General features: G+C 39.2%; 1 protein-coding gene across 1 annotated transcript; it reads left to right on the plus strand.

The window, feature by feature from the left end:
- The first annotated feature begins 1,133 nt into the window (after window positions 1-1,133).
- LOC145286563 (uncharacterized) lies at window positions 1,134-16,440 on the plus strand. The gene is made up of 2 exons (XM_080135448.1): window positions 1,134-1,284; window positions 15,680-16,440. The coding sequence occupies exons 1-2, from the start codon at window positions 1,134-1,136 to the stop codon at window positions 16,438-16,440; spliced, it is 912 nt and encodes a 303-aa protein (XP_079991574.1).
- The last annotated feature ends 420 nt before the right edge of the window (window positions 16,441-16,860 follow it).

Here is a 16,860-nt window from a genome sequence, read left to right on the forward strand (position 1 = left end):
AGTTGAACCTTGGTACATCCTTAAATAAAGCATGTGTTTACCTAGTTATCATCTTATCCATTTATTATCACAGCCATCATAACCATTGAATCCCATATCATAACATGGTGTTATAATCGAGATCATAAGGAAACGCGTATACAAAAATGAAACGAATTGGAATAATTAATTAAACGTGACATTGTTTTTGTTACACGAGGATAAAGAAATGATCGCGTGCTAAGCATTAAACAAAAGGTAATATACGAATATCTTTCTACCATAAAATATAACAAGATCTATGAGCTTCATCTCAAATACAACAACAGCTTGATCCAGCGCAAATCTGGGCAAATCAATGAACAGATGTATTCGGCAAATCAAGCTTTATTTTGAAGTTGTCATGTTTGACTTTGACGATGACGCCAAGCTAAGATATTTTTAAATTGTGAGCCGATTTCAAGGGATAGAAAATAAGTGATACAATGAAAAAGAAAACATATATTGAATACTTTAGACAATATGCCAACCCAAGATCGAATTTTCGTATAGCAAGACACAAACTGCTGCAATGTAAACAACATTCAGACGAATCGACACACTTGTTCTTGAAACGGCTTCACTACATTAGCAAACACTGTGAATACAACCAGATGGTGGAAGGCATCCTTATAATTGATTTCTTTATATTCGGCATTTATTTAAAGTCAGTGCAGAAATCCTTAATTAAGAAAATGTATGATTTCAGTATAACAAGAGCACTACTCAGAGTAGAAACAACACGTTGAAGCACCTCAGTAGAAGAGAGAAATACGCATGCGAATCAGACTAAGAACAATAAAAAGCCAATATATTGTGGAAATTGTGGCAAAGAACATCCTCGATGAAAGTGCACAGCAAAAGAAAAATCGTGCATGATGCACAACAACAATTTTTTGCTAATGTTTTATATTCCAAGATTGAAAATAAAAACACGTAAAAGAATGGCATAATGGCACAAAAACATAATGGCACAAAAACATAATGGCACAAAAACAGGACAAAAAATTATAGTAATGCTAATGGTTTGAGTGAAGATATACATTTCCAACTGTCCAGCAATTACCCTCAACTGCTACAAAGGCATGGTTAAAACATAATGGCACAAAAACATAATGGCACAAAAACAGGAGAATCTATATGGTGACAAAAATGAAATGCTAATGGTTCGAGTGAAGATATTTCCAACTGTCCAGCAATTACCCTCAACTGCTACAAAGGCATGGTTAAAAACTAGCGACAGACAAATGCAGATAGACATCAATGGTAAGGTCTATACAGGTATTATAAGCCGACTTTTTCGCAGTCAAGTATATAAAAGGCTGCATGGGTATCGCAAAAGTTTCATTGATTTCAGCAGAACAACAATTGATCAAGAAGGAACCTGTCGACTAGGAGTAAGATTTCACGATCGATTTATTGGTGTAGCATTTCATGTTAAAAATTCAATAGGATTTCAGGCACTACAAAGTTATGATTATTTACCCTAAATTTAGTTATAAAATCAAGCGTGACATCTACAAAAGTCAAGTATGCACAAACGAGAACCAAACATCTCAGCAAAATACAATACCAGTTCGAATGCCAACGCTATTTTGATAAGGAATGTTAAATAAAAATTTTAAAAAAATATGTTTCGACGAAGACTGTTCGAGGAAATAACGAGAAACGTTTTAAAAAAAATAAACAGAATTGATTTTGTTTTGCAAACAAATACAATGCACTTCCTCTTCGATCGAAATTCAGATTTACAAATTTTCGTTCTTATAATGGTCTTTTCACGGGTACAAAAGTTGCTAAAACTATACTAAAACTTTCCGAAATTCCAACGTTTTTTATGCCGTTAATAACCATCAGAGTAGCATGTTGAATAATCTAGAAAGGAAAATTTTGAGATGCAATAATTGAAATGAAAATTATAGCACACAAAATTGTATTGCTGACCCCCAGCCCTCAGCTGCTCAGTTCATCCAATACAGCTTTGACATCAGAATGCTTCGGTTTAACTCACCACAAGAAATTGGTGATGCATTGTGGGCAAATTTCTAAATGCACGGACAAAGGAATTATTTCTCTAAATCCTGGGGTGCTTGAAGATATGAAACTGATCTCCACGATCCATAATTTGCAAGACTTGAAAGAGAGCAGGCTTCCCCAGATTCCCAGTACTCTTTACCTTTCTCAACAGCCAGCGCGGGTGACTTCATGTTATTTCAACGACCGCTTAGAACTGATTTCCCGCCATTGGTATTCCTTGAGATTTGAGTGGCAGAAAGCCTCCCAAAGGCCACAGGCCTGTCCACATTTTTCTAGTGAAAGTCTGATTAGTTCTCTCCATTCTCGTATTCTCGGACACTTCGCAACTCTTTTTGTTGTGCGCCATCCGATGTAGACGCCATCATATATATATTTTCCTTTTGAAGTGGTGTGAGGGATTGTGTTTTGCAGTTTCGGTTTTTATTTAGTTCTCATTGGTCGGGTTCTTCTTGTTGTTGTTCAATTCCTATTGCATCATTAAAGTTAGAGCAATTTATGTAGGTTGGTGTACGCATTCTAAGATTTTTTGAGGGGGGGGATTTCCGCTGTTTTCATTATTGCTATCCATTGCATATTTTCGCATTATTTCTAAGTCCAACTTCTCCCATTCTTTTTCTGAAGTTTTCAGTATTGTTCCTAGTGCTTCTACAATTATGTCATCTTGACTTTCTTCCATATTTCTTTTACTTCTTAGGCCAATCCCATGTATTTCCTTCGCTTCTCTTTCCCTTGATAATCACATTGTGGCTGCTGGAGCCGCAAAATCTACAATATAGAAGAACTTTTCCTTCTTGTTAACTATTATATCTAGTCTCCTTGCTTGGATAGGTTTATCTATTTGTACAAGAGGATTTCATCATTATAATTTCCATTTTCAAATAGTGGTACCGCTTTGTATTCGTACCATCTATCTGGATACTCAAAGTGAATTTTCCTTCATAATCTTCAGTGTATTTCCTGTCTAATCTATTTATCTGTTTAGCGTCTGGTCACCTTTTTTTGGTTTTCTTTAAATCGATTGATATACTAATTTTATTTGTTATTTCAAACGATTATCATACATTGTTCCACATTTTTATTGATGCGCTGTTTTTATATGTAGTTTATTTTCTGTGAAAATTGTAGCTAATTTTGAGCATATGTTAATTACTTATGCTATATTTTTATTAGATGTTAAAAGGATTTGTTTATTAGTGTTAAAAATGTACTAGCTGCAATTGTTTTTAGTTTTTGTGATGGGACGTGTTCAATGGATAGATATTTATATTTGTACTTATCTGTTGGTGGCATATGATAAGCTCTTTAGTTTTTAGTTTATTTCGATATAGATATATATATATGTGTGTGTGTGTGTGTGTGTGTGTGTGTGTGTGTGTGTGTGTGTGTGTGTGTGTGTGTGTGTGTGCAAATAGGTTTTTCTATGGCTTTTTTCTTTACATAAATTTAAATAAGTATGCGTAGATTACTACACACACACAAACACACACACACACATACACACATATATATATATATATAAGTAGATTGTAGTTTGCTTGAAGCATTGTTGAAGAAAATTATAAGGTAAAATTAAAAGCCAAGAACAATGCGAGATTTTTTTTTTATATATATAGAGTAAAATTAAATGAAAACAAAAGAAATAAATTTCTTTTTTTTTGTTGTTTGTTTTTTCTTTTTCACACAAATTTTAACTCTAAACAACAGTAATTTTTTTTTCTGTTGTATTCAATAACACCATTGAATACAATCCCGTGTATCGTTTTTTTTTATAATCAAAAAACCGAACTTTTTTTTAATAACTAATTTTTTTTTAACTCTCCTTATGATTTTATAGCAAACAATGGTGAATTTATCGATTAAAAATATTAATGAATTCAATGATATACATATTCTTTGAATGAACTCAAATTTTTCGTTATCACATTTGATGAAAAATCTAGTCCCATTTTGGCAATGCGTCTGACCAATGATGCTTTTGAACCCGCGACCAGCACTGCGATGTCATCAGCAGCAGCCTGGGCATAAATATTCCTATTTTTAAACTCCTTTAAAAGAGGATTCAGCATACAGTTCCATAGTAAAGGTGATAAAACCCCACTTTGGGGGTTTCATTTAACTACTTCCCTTTTAACAGTTGCCCTCAGTAGTTCTACTTGAACTGTTCTGTGCCTCACCATATACTCAATCCATCGGATGAGTACTGGTGGCACATTGAGTTCTCGTAGCGACTTGAACATACTACTGAAGGGTATGTTGTCAAAAGCTCCAACGATATCTAAAAATACACCGAGTGCCATCTTCTTTTTTGTTAGTTTATGCTCTATACAGATCACAAATTCATGAACTGTAGTCTCGGTAGAGACCCTGACTCGGAACTACTGTGATTGAATGATAAATATTACATAAATGTGTTTTTTAGAGCTAATTTTTTTTTGACAATCATTAATAAATATTATAAATTTATATATTAATACAATAGCAATGCCTGGAAAAATCATGGATTATATGGAAAAATGCGCGCATGAAAAGTAATATTCTTAAGATTTTATTAAACCTGGAAAAGTAAAGGACAAGAAATTCAACCTGGAAAAGTAAAGAACAAGATATTCTAGTAAAGTAAAAAATAAGAATTTTTTAGACTTAAAATATTGCAGCTAAAAATAAAATTTGAATATTGATAAATATTTTATTTATTATTTGCATATGTTGTTGTTTATTGTTGAGTTAGAAAGAATTAAATGATCCTAATTATGATATAATAAAATTATTAATTTTTATGTAAATTATAAAATTATTAATTCCATCTACTAACTAACTAACTAACTAATGAATTAATTTTATTCAAACAATTTTCACTACATAAATATATGCAAATAATACGGGGGGGGGAAATAATTTCAATCCAGCGACTGACACCCTTTCTTCGTGTACCCTAACCATATATTTATTATTTCTACTGTATATAATACATGCATTTTCACCAACTCACATGTTTTAGCTGTATTGAAAAACAGTGTTTGATTAAAATGTTTTGCTGAACTTGGCTTTTTATGCTGTCTCTATATCTCATAGGTTTTATTTATGATGAATAATGTCGGAAAACGCAGTGTGTGCTGCTGCGCGCCTGTGGGGCCAGCATTAATAATGAAAGCTGAAATTTTTATTTCCGCGCTGAGATGTTTGATATTCATGGAAAAAGGAGAAAACATATTTCAATTTTAAATATATATTATTTATTGATGCCTTTCAACACGTACTTCTTAACTGCACTTGTTACTGGTTGAATAAAGCAATGGATATCTCTACGTTTTATGCGTGGGTTTTCGTTAGCGCTGAAAATGAAATTGATTATAACATTTCAAATGTCTATTATTTCGAGTCATGTGACTAAAATTAAAACACACCCAGGATAATGTGTTGCACAAACGGGAATTTTATTGAAGGAACATGTTCATGAGAATCCTGCTTTGTGCTAAGCACATGGAGGAAAAAGGAAAGTTCTTTTTCGTTGTAGTAATAAGAGATGTCTTGCTTTGAATGTCTTACAATGATCCAATAACGTCCTTCCTCCGAGAAAGGGTCTGTAAAGAACAAGATAATCATACTCACTAGATTTCAAAATGGATTTAGTAATCTGTCAAGAAAAGACAGAATACATCCCTGTGTTATAGTACTATTAGAGTAAAGCCCGGCAGAAGCAGTACATTATCTGTTTATTAATCTATCTATCTATCTATCTAGTGATGAGCGGACAACATAGAATTGAAGTCATATTTTGACATGTCAAACTCTGTGACCAGTCAAGTTTGCACCAGAAGATGCGAACGGAGACTACAAGTGGCGTGTCATATGTCACGTATTCCGGTTTGCGCAAGCATAATTGGCAGTTGGAGACACCGAGGAAGACAGGTAGGCCAAAAATGAGTCTCCCCATGAGGGAGATGGGGCGTCAGAATATAGACAAAAGAACACCCAAGTCAAATATCCTTGATCACTCTGTTCTGCTATAACGAATACCTGTGAGTGAATAAAATACATAAAATTTCTCATCGTCTTGGGTCTTGAAACAGGTATGTCGTTATATATTACGTGTATTATATGTTCTGACACGGTCGCACCAACGCCTCCGCGAGTCACGGGCTAAATTAGACAATTAGGACGAGTACAATAGTCAATAACCCAACCAACACAACGTAAATACATATATGACCCGCTAATAAATCAAGAAAATATAAATATAAATACGAATGTAGATAATAACAGCAACACACACGATATACAACACACGTTAATTTGGTACCTTATATACGCGGTCATTTAAACATCCCCCCAATACACAAGAGCAGGGCGTATCTGATTCCTTGTTGGTATAATATCAGTTTGTGAAATAATCATTCGTGCGAAATTCCTTTCAAACCCTTTCACATATTGAAACTTATTTTATAGAAACAATTGATGCAATATTACAGACACCAAAATGGTCTCATGTTTCATGTTGGGTTGGTAAGATCTAAATTCATTTTAAAAACGAAAAGAACAGTTTGAAGGAATGTTGTTTGAAATTTACAAAATCATACATTAGATTTGAAGAGTAAACTAGGGGAAATCGTTCTTGGATGTTAATAGATTTATCAAAAGATGATTTAAATGTTATTAAATCACCGAATTGTGTGATTTGAAATTTTATGTCAGATTAAAATTGATAACTTATGAGTTTGGAAAGGGATGATTTTCAGAATAAAAAACATTTGATGTGATGCTGTTTTAAAACGTTTGGCTTACAATATCGTATGATTATTATTTCACTTCCTGAAAATCCTTAGACATGCTAATTTTAAAATAAGACACATTTACATATTTGGGACCATAATTAAGGTCCACCTTTTTTAAAGGTCTTTTATTGCTTGACCAATCCTAAGAATCATAAATAACCAAAAAAAGATACGAATTGAATAATGTAACGAATCATAAAATCATCTCTCAATAAAACTGGAAATGTTTTCTCAATCATTAAATCATTTCTCTCCGATAGGCTCATAAGAGTAGTGGTAGATGGACAAAAATTGGAGGCCTGCAATATAAATGCTGGAGTCCCTCAGGGGTCAATCCTGGGCCCAACTCTCTTCCTGATCTACATCAATGAGCTCCCTAAACACATACTTAAATCATTCGTTGACATCTATGCTGATGACACGACCATCTACGGCAACACATCAAAGGCTGTAAATGACAAAGTTCTCTCTGATTCTCTCTCCTCTGATCTCGAGCGCGTGGTTCAGTGGGGGAAGATGTGGCTAGTTACCTTTAATGCATCCAAAACCAACCTCCTATCCTTACATCATCAACGCTCTGATCCCCAGCTGGCATCAATTGTGATGGATGGCTCTCGTCTGGGTGAGGCCCCGTGTTTTGACAAGCTTCTGGGTTTGACCTTTACTCCTGATCTGAAATGGAATACGTACATCAAGTCTGTTGCCAAGGTCGCTGGAAAGATGGTGAGATCCTTCTACCGCTCCAGAAGATATCTCACTACTGATGCAATTCTCTATCTATATAAAAGCCAAGTACGTCCAAGGATGGAATACTGCTGCCATATCTGGGCAGGAGCTGCTAAAAACAGCCTATCCTGCCTTGACAGAGTACAAAATAGACTTCGTGGTTTAGTGGGGGATGCCCTTTTCTCTACCCTGCAACCCCTCTCTCACAGAAGAGACGTTGCGAGCCTATCCTTGTTTTATCGTTATTTTCATGGCAGGTGCTCGTCTGAACTCCAATCTCTGGTCCCCCCTCGCCAATCTTTCACGAAAAACACCCGTCTAGCTGAATCCACTGTGAAAAATTTCCCCCACTCTATATCTGTGCCTAAATCAAAACGAGGATTCCATGAACAAAGCTTCTTTCTTAGAACTGCACGCCTGTGGAACTCTGTTCCGTCTGCCTGCTTCCCACCGGACTACAACTTGGATGTCTTCAAGTTCAACGTTAACAAATTCCTAATGAACCGCCCCCTTAAGTAAACACTTCATCAAATCTCCACACTAACGTAATGTACTTGCAATAACCCTTATCCCTGAGTGGCTTCCGGACCTTGATAAGTGGTGATCACTGTGTAAAAAAAAATGCAATTTGGAAATTCTGTTAAACGGCAATTTGTCATCTCAATGAGATCTACAAACTAAGAAAAAACCCGAAGTCAGCGACCAAACAATGATAGAAATTCAAAAGAAGAATTCTTCTCAAAATTTAATCTTATCTAAGGAACAAAAAAAGCAAATTTCAAAGTCGCTTTAATAAATATATAGCACGAGTCAGAATTGTCAACAATAAGAACAACATATTTTTTATTATTCTTACAGGCTTGTCTTCAAAACAAAATATTGATATTGTTCAAGACTAGCTTGACTTGTTTTGGAGTGGCCGATAGAACCATCCACTTACTCAAGTTCCCAACAGAGTTGCGTGAGCAAGATAGAGTCAGATACAAAGAATATTGAAATGTAAAATAATTTTAATTTGATCAATTATATAAATTCTATATTAAACAGAAAGTAAATATTGTTTTAAATGAATCGTATATAAACTTATCGGATGTTTTGTATTTATTGATATAAAATATTTGTTTTTTTATTTATTTTAAACGTAAATGCATGTGCTATTTTATATGTATCTATATTCTCGAATATCTGGAGATTATTTTCTAATTTTACACATTTTCAACAAACAATAAAACACGAAAACAGAAAACGAAATAATAATTTTAAAACTGATTTAAAATATGTTGGACAAATAAATGTGTCTTATTAGTGAGAGTTAATTTCATATATATTTTAAAATGTATTATTATTCAAAAAAAAATATGCGCAAACATATATCCGTTAGATTAAGAATAAACATTATAGAACTTTCGTCTTATATATAGATTATAGTGGATTGAGAATTTCCCCTGTATTTTTAAGCAATATAGTTTCCAAACCAACTCTACATATAAAAGTTCATTCCGTACGCGATTTAGTCCAATTATTGATACCTAGTTAAAAAAGCAATCAATTTTGTTCAAATTTATTCATTTTTATATTAAAGTCGATCAGTTGCTTACCGTTCAATCAAGTTGAATTTTAAAAAACCTTGACACTTCAAAACCATGTGACCCGATCTCATCCCAGCTGTGCTATTAAAAAAGTGCTCAGCCGAAGTAGCTCCAGTTCTCTCCAAACTCTACAACAAATGCCTTAATGAATCTTGCTTTCCGGACTGTTGGAAAACTGCTTCTGTCGTACCAGTATTCAGGAATTCTGGTGAAAGAACTGGCCCATCTAATTATCGCCCCATTAGCCTCCTCCCACTTTTCGCTAAAATATTTGCGACCTTAATTAACCATGCTCTAGTCCATCACCTTACAGATGCTAAACTTCTGACTGACAAACAATATGGATGTAGACAAGCCCGTTCTACAGCAAACATCCTCACTGTAATCTTTGAACGTATATACCATTCATCTAGAGCAGTAGCTCTAGATATATTTAAGGCTTTTGACAGGATATGGCATGAGGGTCTCCTCAGGAAAATTAGAGCATACGGTATCACTGGTAGAATACTTAACATAATTAAATCCTTCTTAGATAAGAGAAAAATCCAGGTTGCCATCGACGGTCGTACATCTAAACAATATGATATAAATGCGGGAGTGCCTCAGGGGTCTATCCTTGGACCTCTATTTTTCCTAATATTCATTAATGACCTCCCCGACAAAATTGCCTCTGAGATGCGTATATATGCTGATGACACCACACTCTATAACAGGCATCGCAGGAAAACAAATGAACATATATCTAAAGAAATGGCAAAAACACTAGAGGATGACCTCCAATCTGTAGTGGAATGGGGACAAAATGGATGGTTACATTCAATGCTGCCAAGACTAAACTGGTTTTCTTCAATAATTACAAGAAACCTTCTCTGCCACCAATAGCAATGGCCAGTGACTCTTTATCTGAGAGTACATCTTTCAAACTGCTCGGCATAGCGTTCACAGGAAACATGAGTTGGAACAATTACATTGAAAGAGTTGCCAGGGCCGCTGTGAAGAAGGTAGGCTCTCTCTACCGTGCTAGAAAACTACTAACACCCAAAAGTATCCTGTACCTCTATAAGGCCACCATTCGCCCATCTATGGGGTATTGCTTTCACATTTGGGCTGGTGCATCTGCTACTAGTCTCTCGCTCCTTGACAAGGTTCAAAAGAGAGTCGCAAATCTGATAGGCCCTGAACTGGCATCTAAGCTTCAGCCTCTGTCCCATCGACGTAATGTTGCATCCCTCTGCCTGTTCTACAAGTATTTTAATGGTGAATGCTCTGGCGAACTGCAGATACTTGTGCCCCTACGACGTAGACACCCTCGACAAATCCGACAGGCAGCTAAATCCCACCCCCACACATTAGAAATCCCTAGATGTAAAAGATCTTTTTACTCCAGTAGTTTCTTCTCCAGAACCGCTAAACTCTGGAATTCCATTCCAGGCCACTGCTTCCCCAACTGTACTGACCTGCAGAAGTTCAATTGCAACGTGAACCGACGTCTTGCTACCCAAATACCAACATAGTACCCCAGTAGTTGTTGCCCCTTATAGTAGCCCCCTACACCAAAGTGGCAATGTGCCTTGTTTGGGGTGAAAATGTAATAAAAAAAGGATTACTTTTGGAACACCCCTTCTGTGGTGAAATCAGAAGAACTCTCCCATCAACATCCGTTGATTATCTCCCTTTTCTTACTTCCTGTACAGCCCCCCTCCCTTTACCCGATTCCTCCTTTTTCGAGAGTCTCCTCGTGGTACGCACGCTTCTCTCATGGACTCCTCATGTGAGGATTTAGTTCAATAAAGCCCACTTGAGCAGTTACTCCACTCTTTGCCTTATTCTGTTCTCGTTGGTCTCCCTTTTCATCACAATTTATTGAACTAAATCCTCTCCTCACTATGGAGAAATATTTGTGGAGAAATGCGTGACTTACCTGGATAGACCACGTGCGGGTCGGTCACCAAAAATAAATAAAAAGAAAGAAAAGAAACGGTCAAGACTCTTATTTATAGAGTAGTGATCACGTGAGTTAGAAGAATATGCAAATAGAGGTGAACGATTTTGCGATATAAAAAGCCTGTGTTGTTAAGAGGAGGGGCGACTGTTGGCAGAAGTCAGTGCTGTCAGACGTGCTTTAGAGTTTTGTTATTATATGCTGTGTTCGATTGTTGGGAGAGAGAAAAGAGAAGAGGAGGAACCAAGAAGACATTCTGCAGATACTTGACTTTGTGTTGGTTTTAAGCTATTTCGGCGCTTAGTGTGCGGTTACTAACAATGGACAGATTCGACATTCGCTTAATACCCGAGTTCGACGGATCTACCACTGGACCGGCTGTCGTTGAATGGATTGAAAAGGCAGAGAAAATCTGTAAACTGTGCAAAATTAAAGAACCAGCCACAGTTATCCCTTTGAGGCTAACCGGAGGGGCCTATGCAGTCTACCAACAACTCGGGGATGAACCAGACTGGGATGAAATCAAGCAGAGCCTGTATACAGCGTTTGGTACAGATCCATTTGTTGCGTGGCAACAGTTCACGAGCCGGACACTTCAACCCAAGGAAACAGTCGACGTGTACCTAGCCGACCTGCGAAAATTATCTGTACCGTTTGGTGGGGTCAACGATAAAATATTAAGCTGTGCTTTTTTGGTAGGCCTACCCGAGGAGGTCAGTAAACTGTTGCGGGCATCATCAAGAATCGATGAATTGTCAACTGATGAGTTATTGGCCCGAGCTCGAAACATCTGTAAGGAACAGGAACCAATTGCAGCAGCAGCTCGTTTTCGACATGGAGGCAATGTGGACTCTCTTCCAGATAGTAATAAGCATGCCACCCCAGTGTGCTATAAATGTGGGGAGGCCAATCATTTTGCTAAAGAGTGCCGGAGTGATAGGAGAGGTGTATATCCACAATCAAAGAGACCAGTGCAATGCTATCGCTGCAATAAGTTTGGGCACATATCTCGCAACTGTTCGGGAAACGAAGTTGGGGGCAAGGTACTATCGCTACCCTTGCCCCCTGCCAACCAATAAACACAGGATTGCCTGTCATTAGCGTTAAACTTGATGATGTGCAGTGTTCAGCACTTATAGACACGGGGTGTTCCCGGTCTATAGTTAGTGCCCATTGCTGTCCGGTGTGGCGGAGGAACCCAGTCGGCGTTATGACCATCAATGGCTTATCACGGGTATGTTGTGGTGAAGGGACAGTCACAATCCGCACTGAGAAGGGTGACACAGCTAAAGTTGACGTTCTGGTGATGCAGGAGAAACCCCTTGGCTACGACATGTTGCTTGGAATTGATGCAATACAAGCACTAGGAGGCGTTACAATCACAGCAGCTAGAGGTATCAGGCTTGGAGAAGGTAAAGACGTCTGTGCAACCATGTCGATTGAAGAAAAGGACTTCTGTGCTACATTTGATGACAACGAAAGGGTGTGGACTGCAAAGTGGAAATGGGCCATGGGCCAGGAACCAGATCGGCTGTGCAACACGATTCCAGAGTATGCAGTTTCTACCAAGAATAAGGCCGCATATGAAGAAGAACTTCAGATGTGGATTGACAACGGTTGGTTAATACCATACACACAGGAACGTCTGGGACCACCCAAGGGATTAATTCCGCTCATGGCTGTTGAACAACCTACCAAAGAAAAAATTCGTCCCGTAATGGATTACCGAGAGTTGAATCGGCATGTTGATGCGTTTACCGGAAACGCAGATGTGTGCGCTGCTAAACTGAGAGAGTGGCGTCAAAAAGGGAGCAATGTAGCACTTCTGGATCTAAAGAGGGCCTACCTGCAGATACGTGTCCATGAGTCATTATGGCCGTTTAAGACAGTACTACTCAAGGGAAAACTATATTGTTTGACACGTTTGGGTTTTGGCCTAAACGTAGCACCCTTGATTATGACAACCATTATTAAAACTGTTTTGATGCAGGATGAGACCACAGCAAAAGCTGCTTCAGCCTACATAGATGACATCTATGTTAATGAGGACATAATGTCTGCGGATGCAGTTCGAATAAAACTGAAAGCGTTTGGGTTAATAAGCAAAGACCCTAAGCGCCTAAAGGATGGAGTGCCCGTGCTAGGCCTCGAGGTCTGGGAGGAGGGCAATACGTTGCGATGGAAACGAGGGAGCCCACTTCCAAAGTTACCCAATGTATTAACAAGACGTACTGTGTTTTCTATCTGTGGTAAATTGGTAGGACATCTACCTGTCTGTGGATGGCTCCGATCGGCAACAGGAGTGGTGAAAAGACGAGTGACTACAGTAACAAAAGGATGGGACGATGTTGCGGATGATGATTCTCTCCAACAAATGATGGCTGAGATGTTGTCCAGAGTGCATAGGAATGACCCTGCCCGGGGTGAGTGGCAAGTGTCTGGAAACGAACTAAATGCATGGGTTGACGCAAGTTCGTTGGCTACAGGTGTCGTGTTGGAGCAACTAGGTGTTGTTGTGGAAGATGCATGCTGGCTTCGTCCGAAAAATGATGCCCAACATATAAATTTGGCAGAACTTGATGCCACGTTAAAAGGTCTTAATCTCGCATTGCAATGGCAGACTAATGTTGTGCATCTCCACACTGACTCATTGTGTGTTTACCATTGGTTAACCGACACCTTGACTGGAAAGGCTCGAGTTAAGACTAGAGCTGCAAGTGAAATGCTAGTACGAAGGAGACTAGCAATAATTAAGCGTCTAGTTGACGAATACAGCTTGCAGGTAGACATTACGTTAGTCTCGTCGATGCAGAATTTGGCTGATAGCTTGACTCGAGTACCAAAGAGGTGGATCGATGCAATGAGGCAGGGATCCGATCTTCAACAACAAACATGCGCGACTGTAACGGATCAATTAACACCTGACCAGATCCGTATGATACACCAGCAGATTGGACATCCTGGAATTCAGAGGACTGCATATTTTGTCCGAAGGGTATGCCCTGCAACTACAAAAGCATCAGTGAAAGCAGCCATACGTTCGTGTGAAGAGTGTCAGAGAATTGATCCGGCACCATCCCAATGGCAAAAAGGGAAGCTTGAGGTGGAGGGCAACTGGCAGCGAGTAGGGATGGACATAACACATTATGGGGACAAACATTTTTTGACCATGACGGATTGTGGCCCGACGCGTTTCACAATATGGCGCCTGTTGACACGACAGGATGCAGCCAGCATTATACAACAGTTGAGAGCCGTCTTTTTTGAACGTGGTGCCCCGAGTGAAATTCTGACTGATAATGCCGCCACATTTCGATGTCAAGAATTTCAGAAATTCGTGCACGAATGGGGGATTAAAATGCATTATCGGTGTGCATATTATCCCGAGGGTAATGGTATAGCAGAACGGTGTCACCGCACCATCAAAAGAATTGCAGCCAGGACGCAGTGCTCTATTCCAGAAGCTGTGTACTGGTATAATATAACACCCAAGGACAATGCAACACCAGCAACTGCACCAGCCAATGGGATTTACCAATATGAACAGCGTGTGAAAGGAGTTGATGCCATACCATCAGTGGTGAGTGTTGTCAATACACCATATCAGGTGGGAGACCTTGTTTGGATAAAACCCCCAAATGCTGGGTGCACTACGAAATTTTTCCGGGGAAAAATAGACGAAATCATAAGTCCTCAGACCATGTTGATTGGTGGCATACCACGTCACGTAAAAGATATCCGCCCTTGTTATACCTCTTCTGATTCTGAGGACGATGAGGAGGATCACACACCGTTCAGAGATGATCCTGATCACTTACTGCCCCTTCAGGTGAGCATAGAAACACCACCAACAGAACCAGATGAGGGAATGATGGGACATACTGATGACAATAGTGAGGAGAGCGATGGACACAAGGAAGTAATGCCTCATCGAAATACTCGACAGAGACGAATACTGCCCACCCCCCGTGATTGCGAAACCCCGCGAGAAGGGATGATGGAGCATACCGAGGAGATGACGCCTCCGATTCTTCGGAGAAGTACCCGACAAAGACGGATACTGCCCCTCTGCCCTGATTGTGAGACACCGCCTATGGAACCACGAGACGGGATAATGGAACAGACTGGTAGTAATGATGGTGGTAATGAAGAAAACAGCAATGAGGAAGTACTGCCCCCAATTCTTCGAAGGAGTACCCGCCAACGACGATTGCCCGCATGTCCTGTTTGTGATCATGAGATCAGGGGGGAGTGTGGAGAAATGCGTGACTTACCTGGATAGACCACGTGCGGGTCGGTCACCAAAAATAAATAAAAAGAAAGAAAAGAAACGGTCAAGACTCTTATTTATAGAGTAGTGATCACGTGAGTTAGAAGAATATGCAAATAGAGGTGAACGATTTTGCGATATAAAAAGCCTGTGTTGTTAAGAGGAGGGGTGACTGTTGGCAGAAGTCAGTGCTGTCAGACGTGCTTTAGAGTTTTGTTATTATATGCTGTGTTCGATTGTTGGGAGAGAGAAAAGAGAAGAGGAGGAACCAAGAAGACATTCTGCAGATACTTGACTTTGTGTTGGTTTTAATATTTAAAACCAGAACGGCTACATCTAGATCCCAGCCAACCCGACGCCGCAGATATCTGGACACATTGGAAAAAATCGTTTGCCATCTTTCTCGACGCTGCCGGTGAAACTCAACAAACTCCTCTGACTGACAGGCTTAAATTCAGCCTCCTCGTTAATCTCGTCTCTCCAACTGACGTGGACTGTTTTAATTCCGCGATGGACATACTGGACACCATTTTTATTCAGCCTAAAAATAGCATCTTTTGTAGGCATCTTTTGGCCACACGCCGTCAACAAACGGACGAAAGCATCGACCAATATTTACAGTCGTTAAAAACGCTTGCCAAGGATTGTGAATTTCGTGCCGTCTCGGAGATGCAAGCGAGAGATGAATACGTTCGAGACGCATTTATAAATGGAATGTCATCGAACTATATTCGACAAAGACTTTTAGAGAATGGTTCGCTGGACTTAAAAGCCGCTTACAACCAGGAGGCACTCGTTATGGAAACGGCTCAGAAACAATTAGCGTCCTATTCTCGAACGAATGCCGTAAGCGCGTCTACCCGAGCCGAGGAAACAAACATCACCGCACCCTCCACACCCGAACGGATAGTAGCCGCTGTCGCACGCTGTTACTTCTGTGGAAGAGGGAAGCACAACAGATCTGAGTGTCCCGCGCGAAACGCCTTCTGTAAGAACTGTAATAAAAAAGGGCATTTCGCACGTGTTTGCAAGTCGTCTGCCGTCGTCTGCCGTCGTCGCCGCCGCCGCTGCTATCAACCCCGGTAAGTCTATTATCGCTTCTCTCTCTACTCATAATTTTTCGGAAAGCCTGTCTCGTTCGACATTATGTGGGAGAATAAGGGGTAAAACGGTAAAAATACTCATAGACACCGGTAGCACTGAAAACTTTATACACCCGGACCAAGTTAAGAAGCTGGGGCTCGCTATCTCGCCAAGTACTGAACGAATCTTCATGGCTAGCAGTTCCCATTCATCCAGTACCTTAGGACATTGTATAGCATCCCTCCGTTTGAAAGATAGAGAATACCATAAGGTGAGGCTTTCTGTTATGCCAGACTTGTGCTGCGATGTCATTCTCGGGCATGATTTTCTATGTCGACTTTCTTCAATAAAAATACCTTTTGGGGGATCACTTACTCCCCTTACTGTGTGTGGACTTACTACTATGAACAACATTGGCTATCC

Source organism: Euprymna scolopes, chromosome 10 (genome assembly GCF_053919585.1).
Source record: "Euprymna scolopes isolate OS-2025 chromosome 10, ASM5391958v1, whole genome shotgun sequence".
Classification (NCBI taxonomy): Eukaryota; Metazoa; Mollusca; class Cephalopoda; order Sepiida; family Sepiolidae; genus Euprymna; species Euprymna scolopes.

Coding starts and splice junctions, on each gene's coding strand:
- LOC145286563 (XM_080135448.1), top strand. CDS start 1,134: ATGGCACAAAAACAGGAGAATCTATATGGTGACAAAAATGAAATGCTA. Junction 1,285..15,679: donor AATGCAGATAGACATCAATG/GTAAGGTCTATA, acceptor ATTTAAAACCAG/AACGGCTACATCTAGATCCC.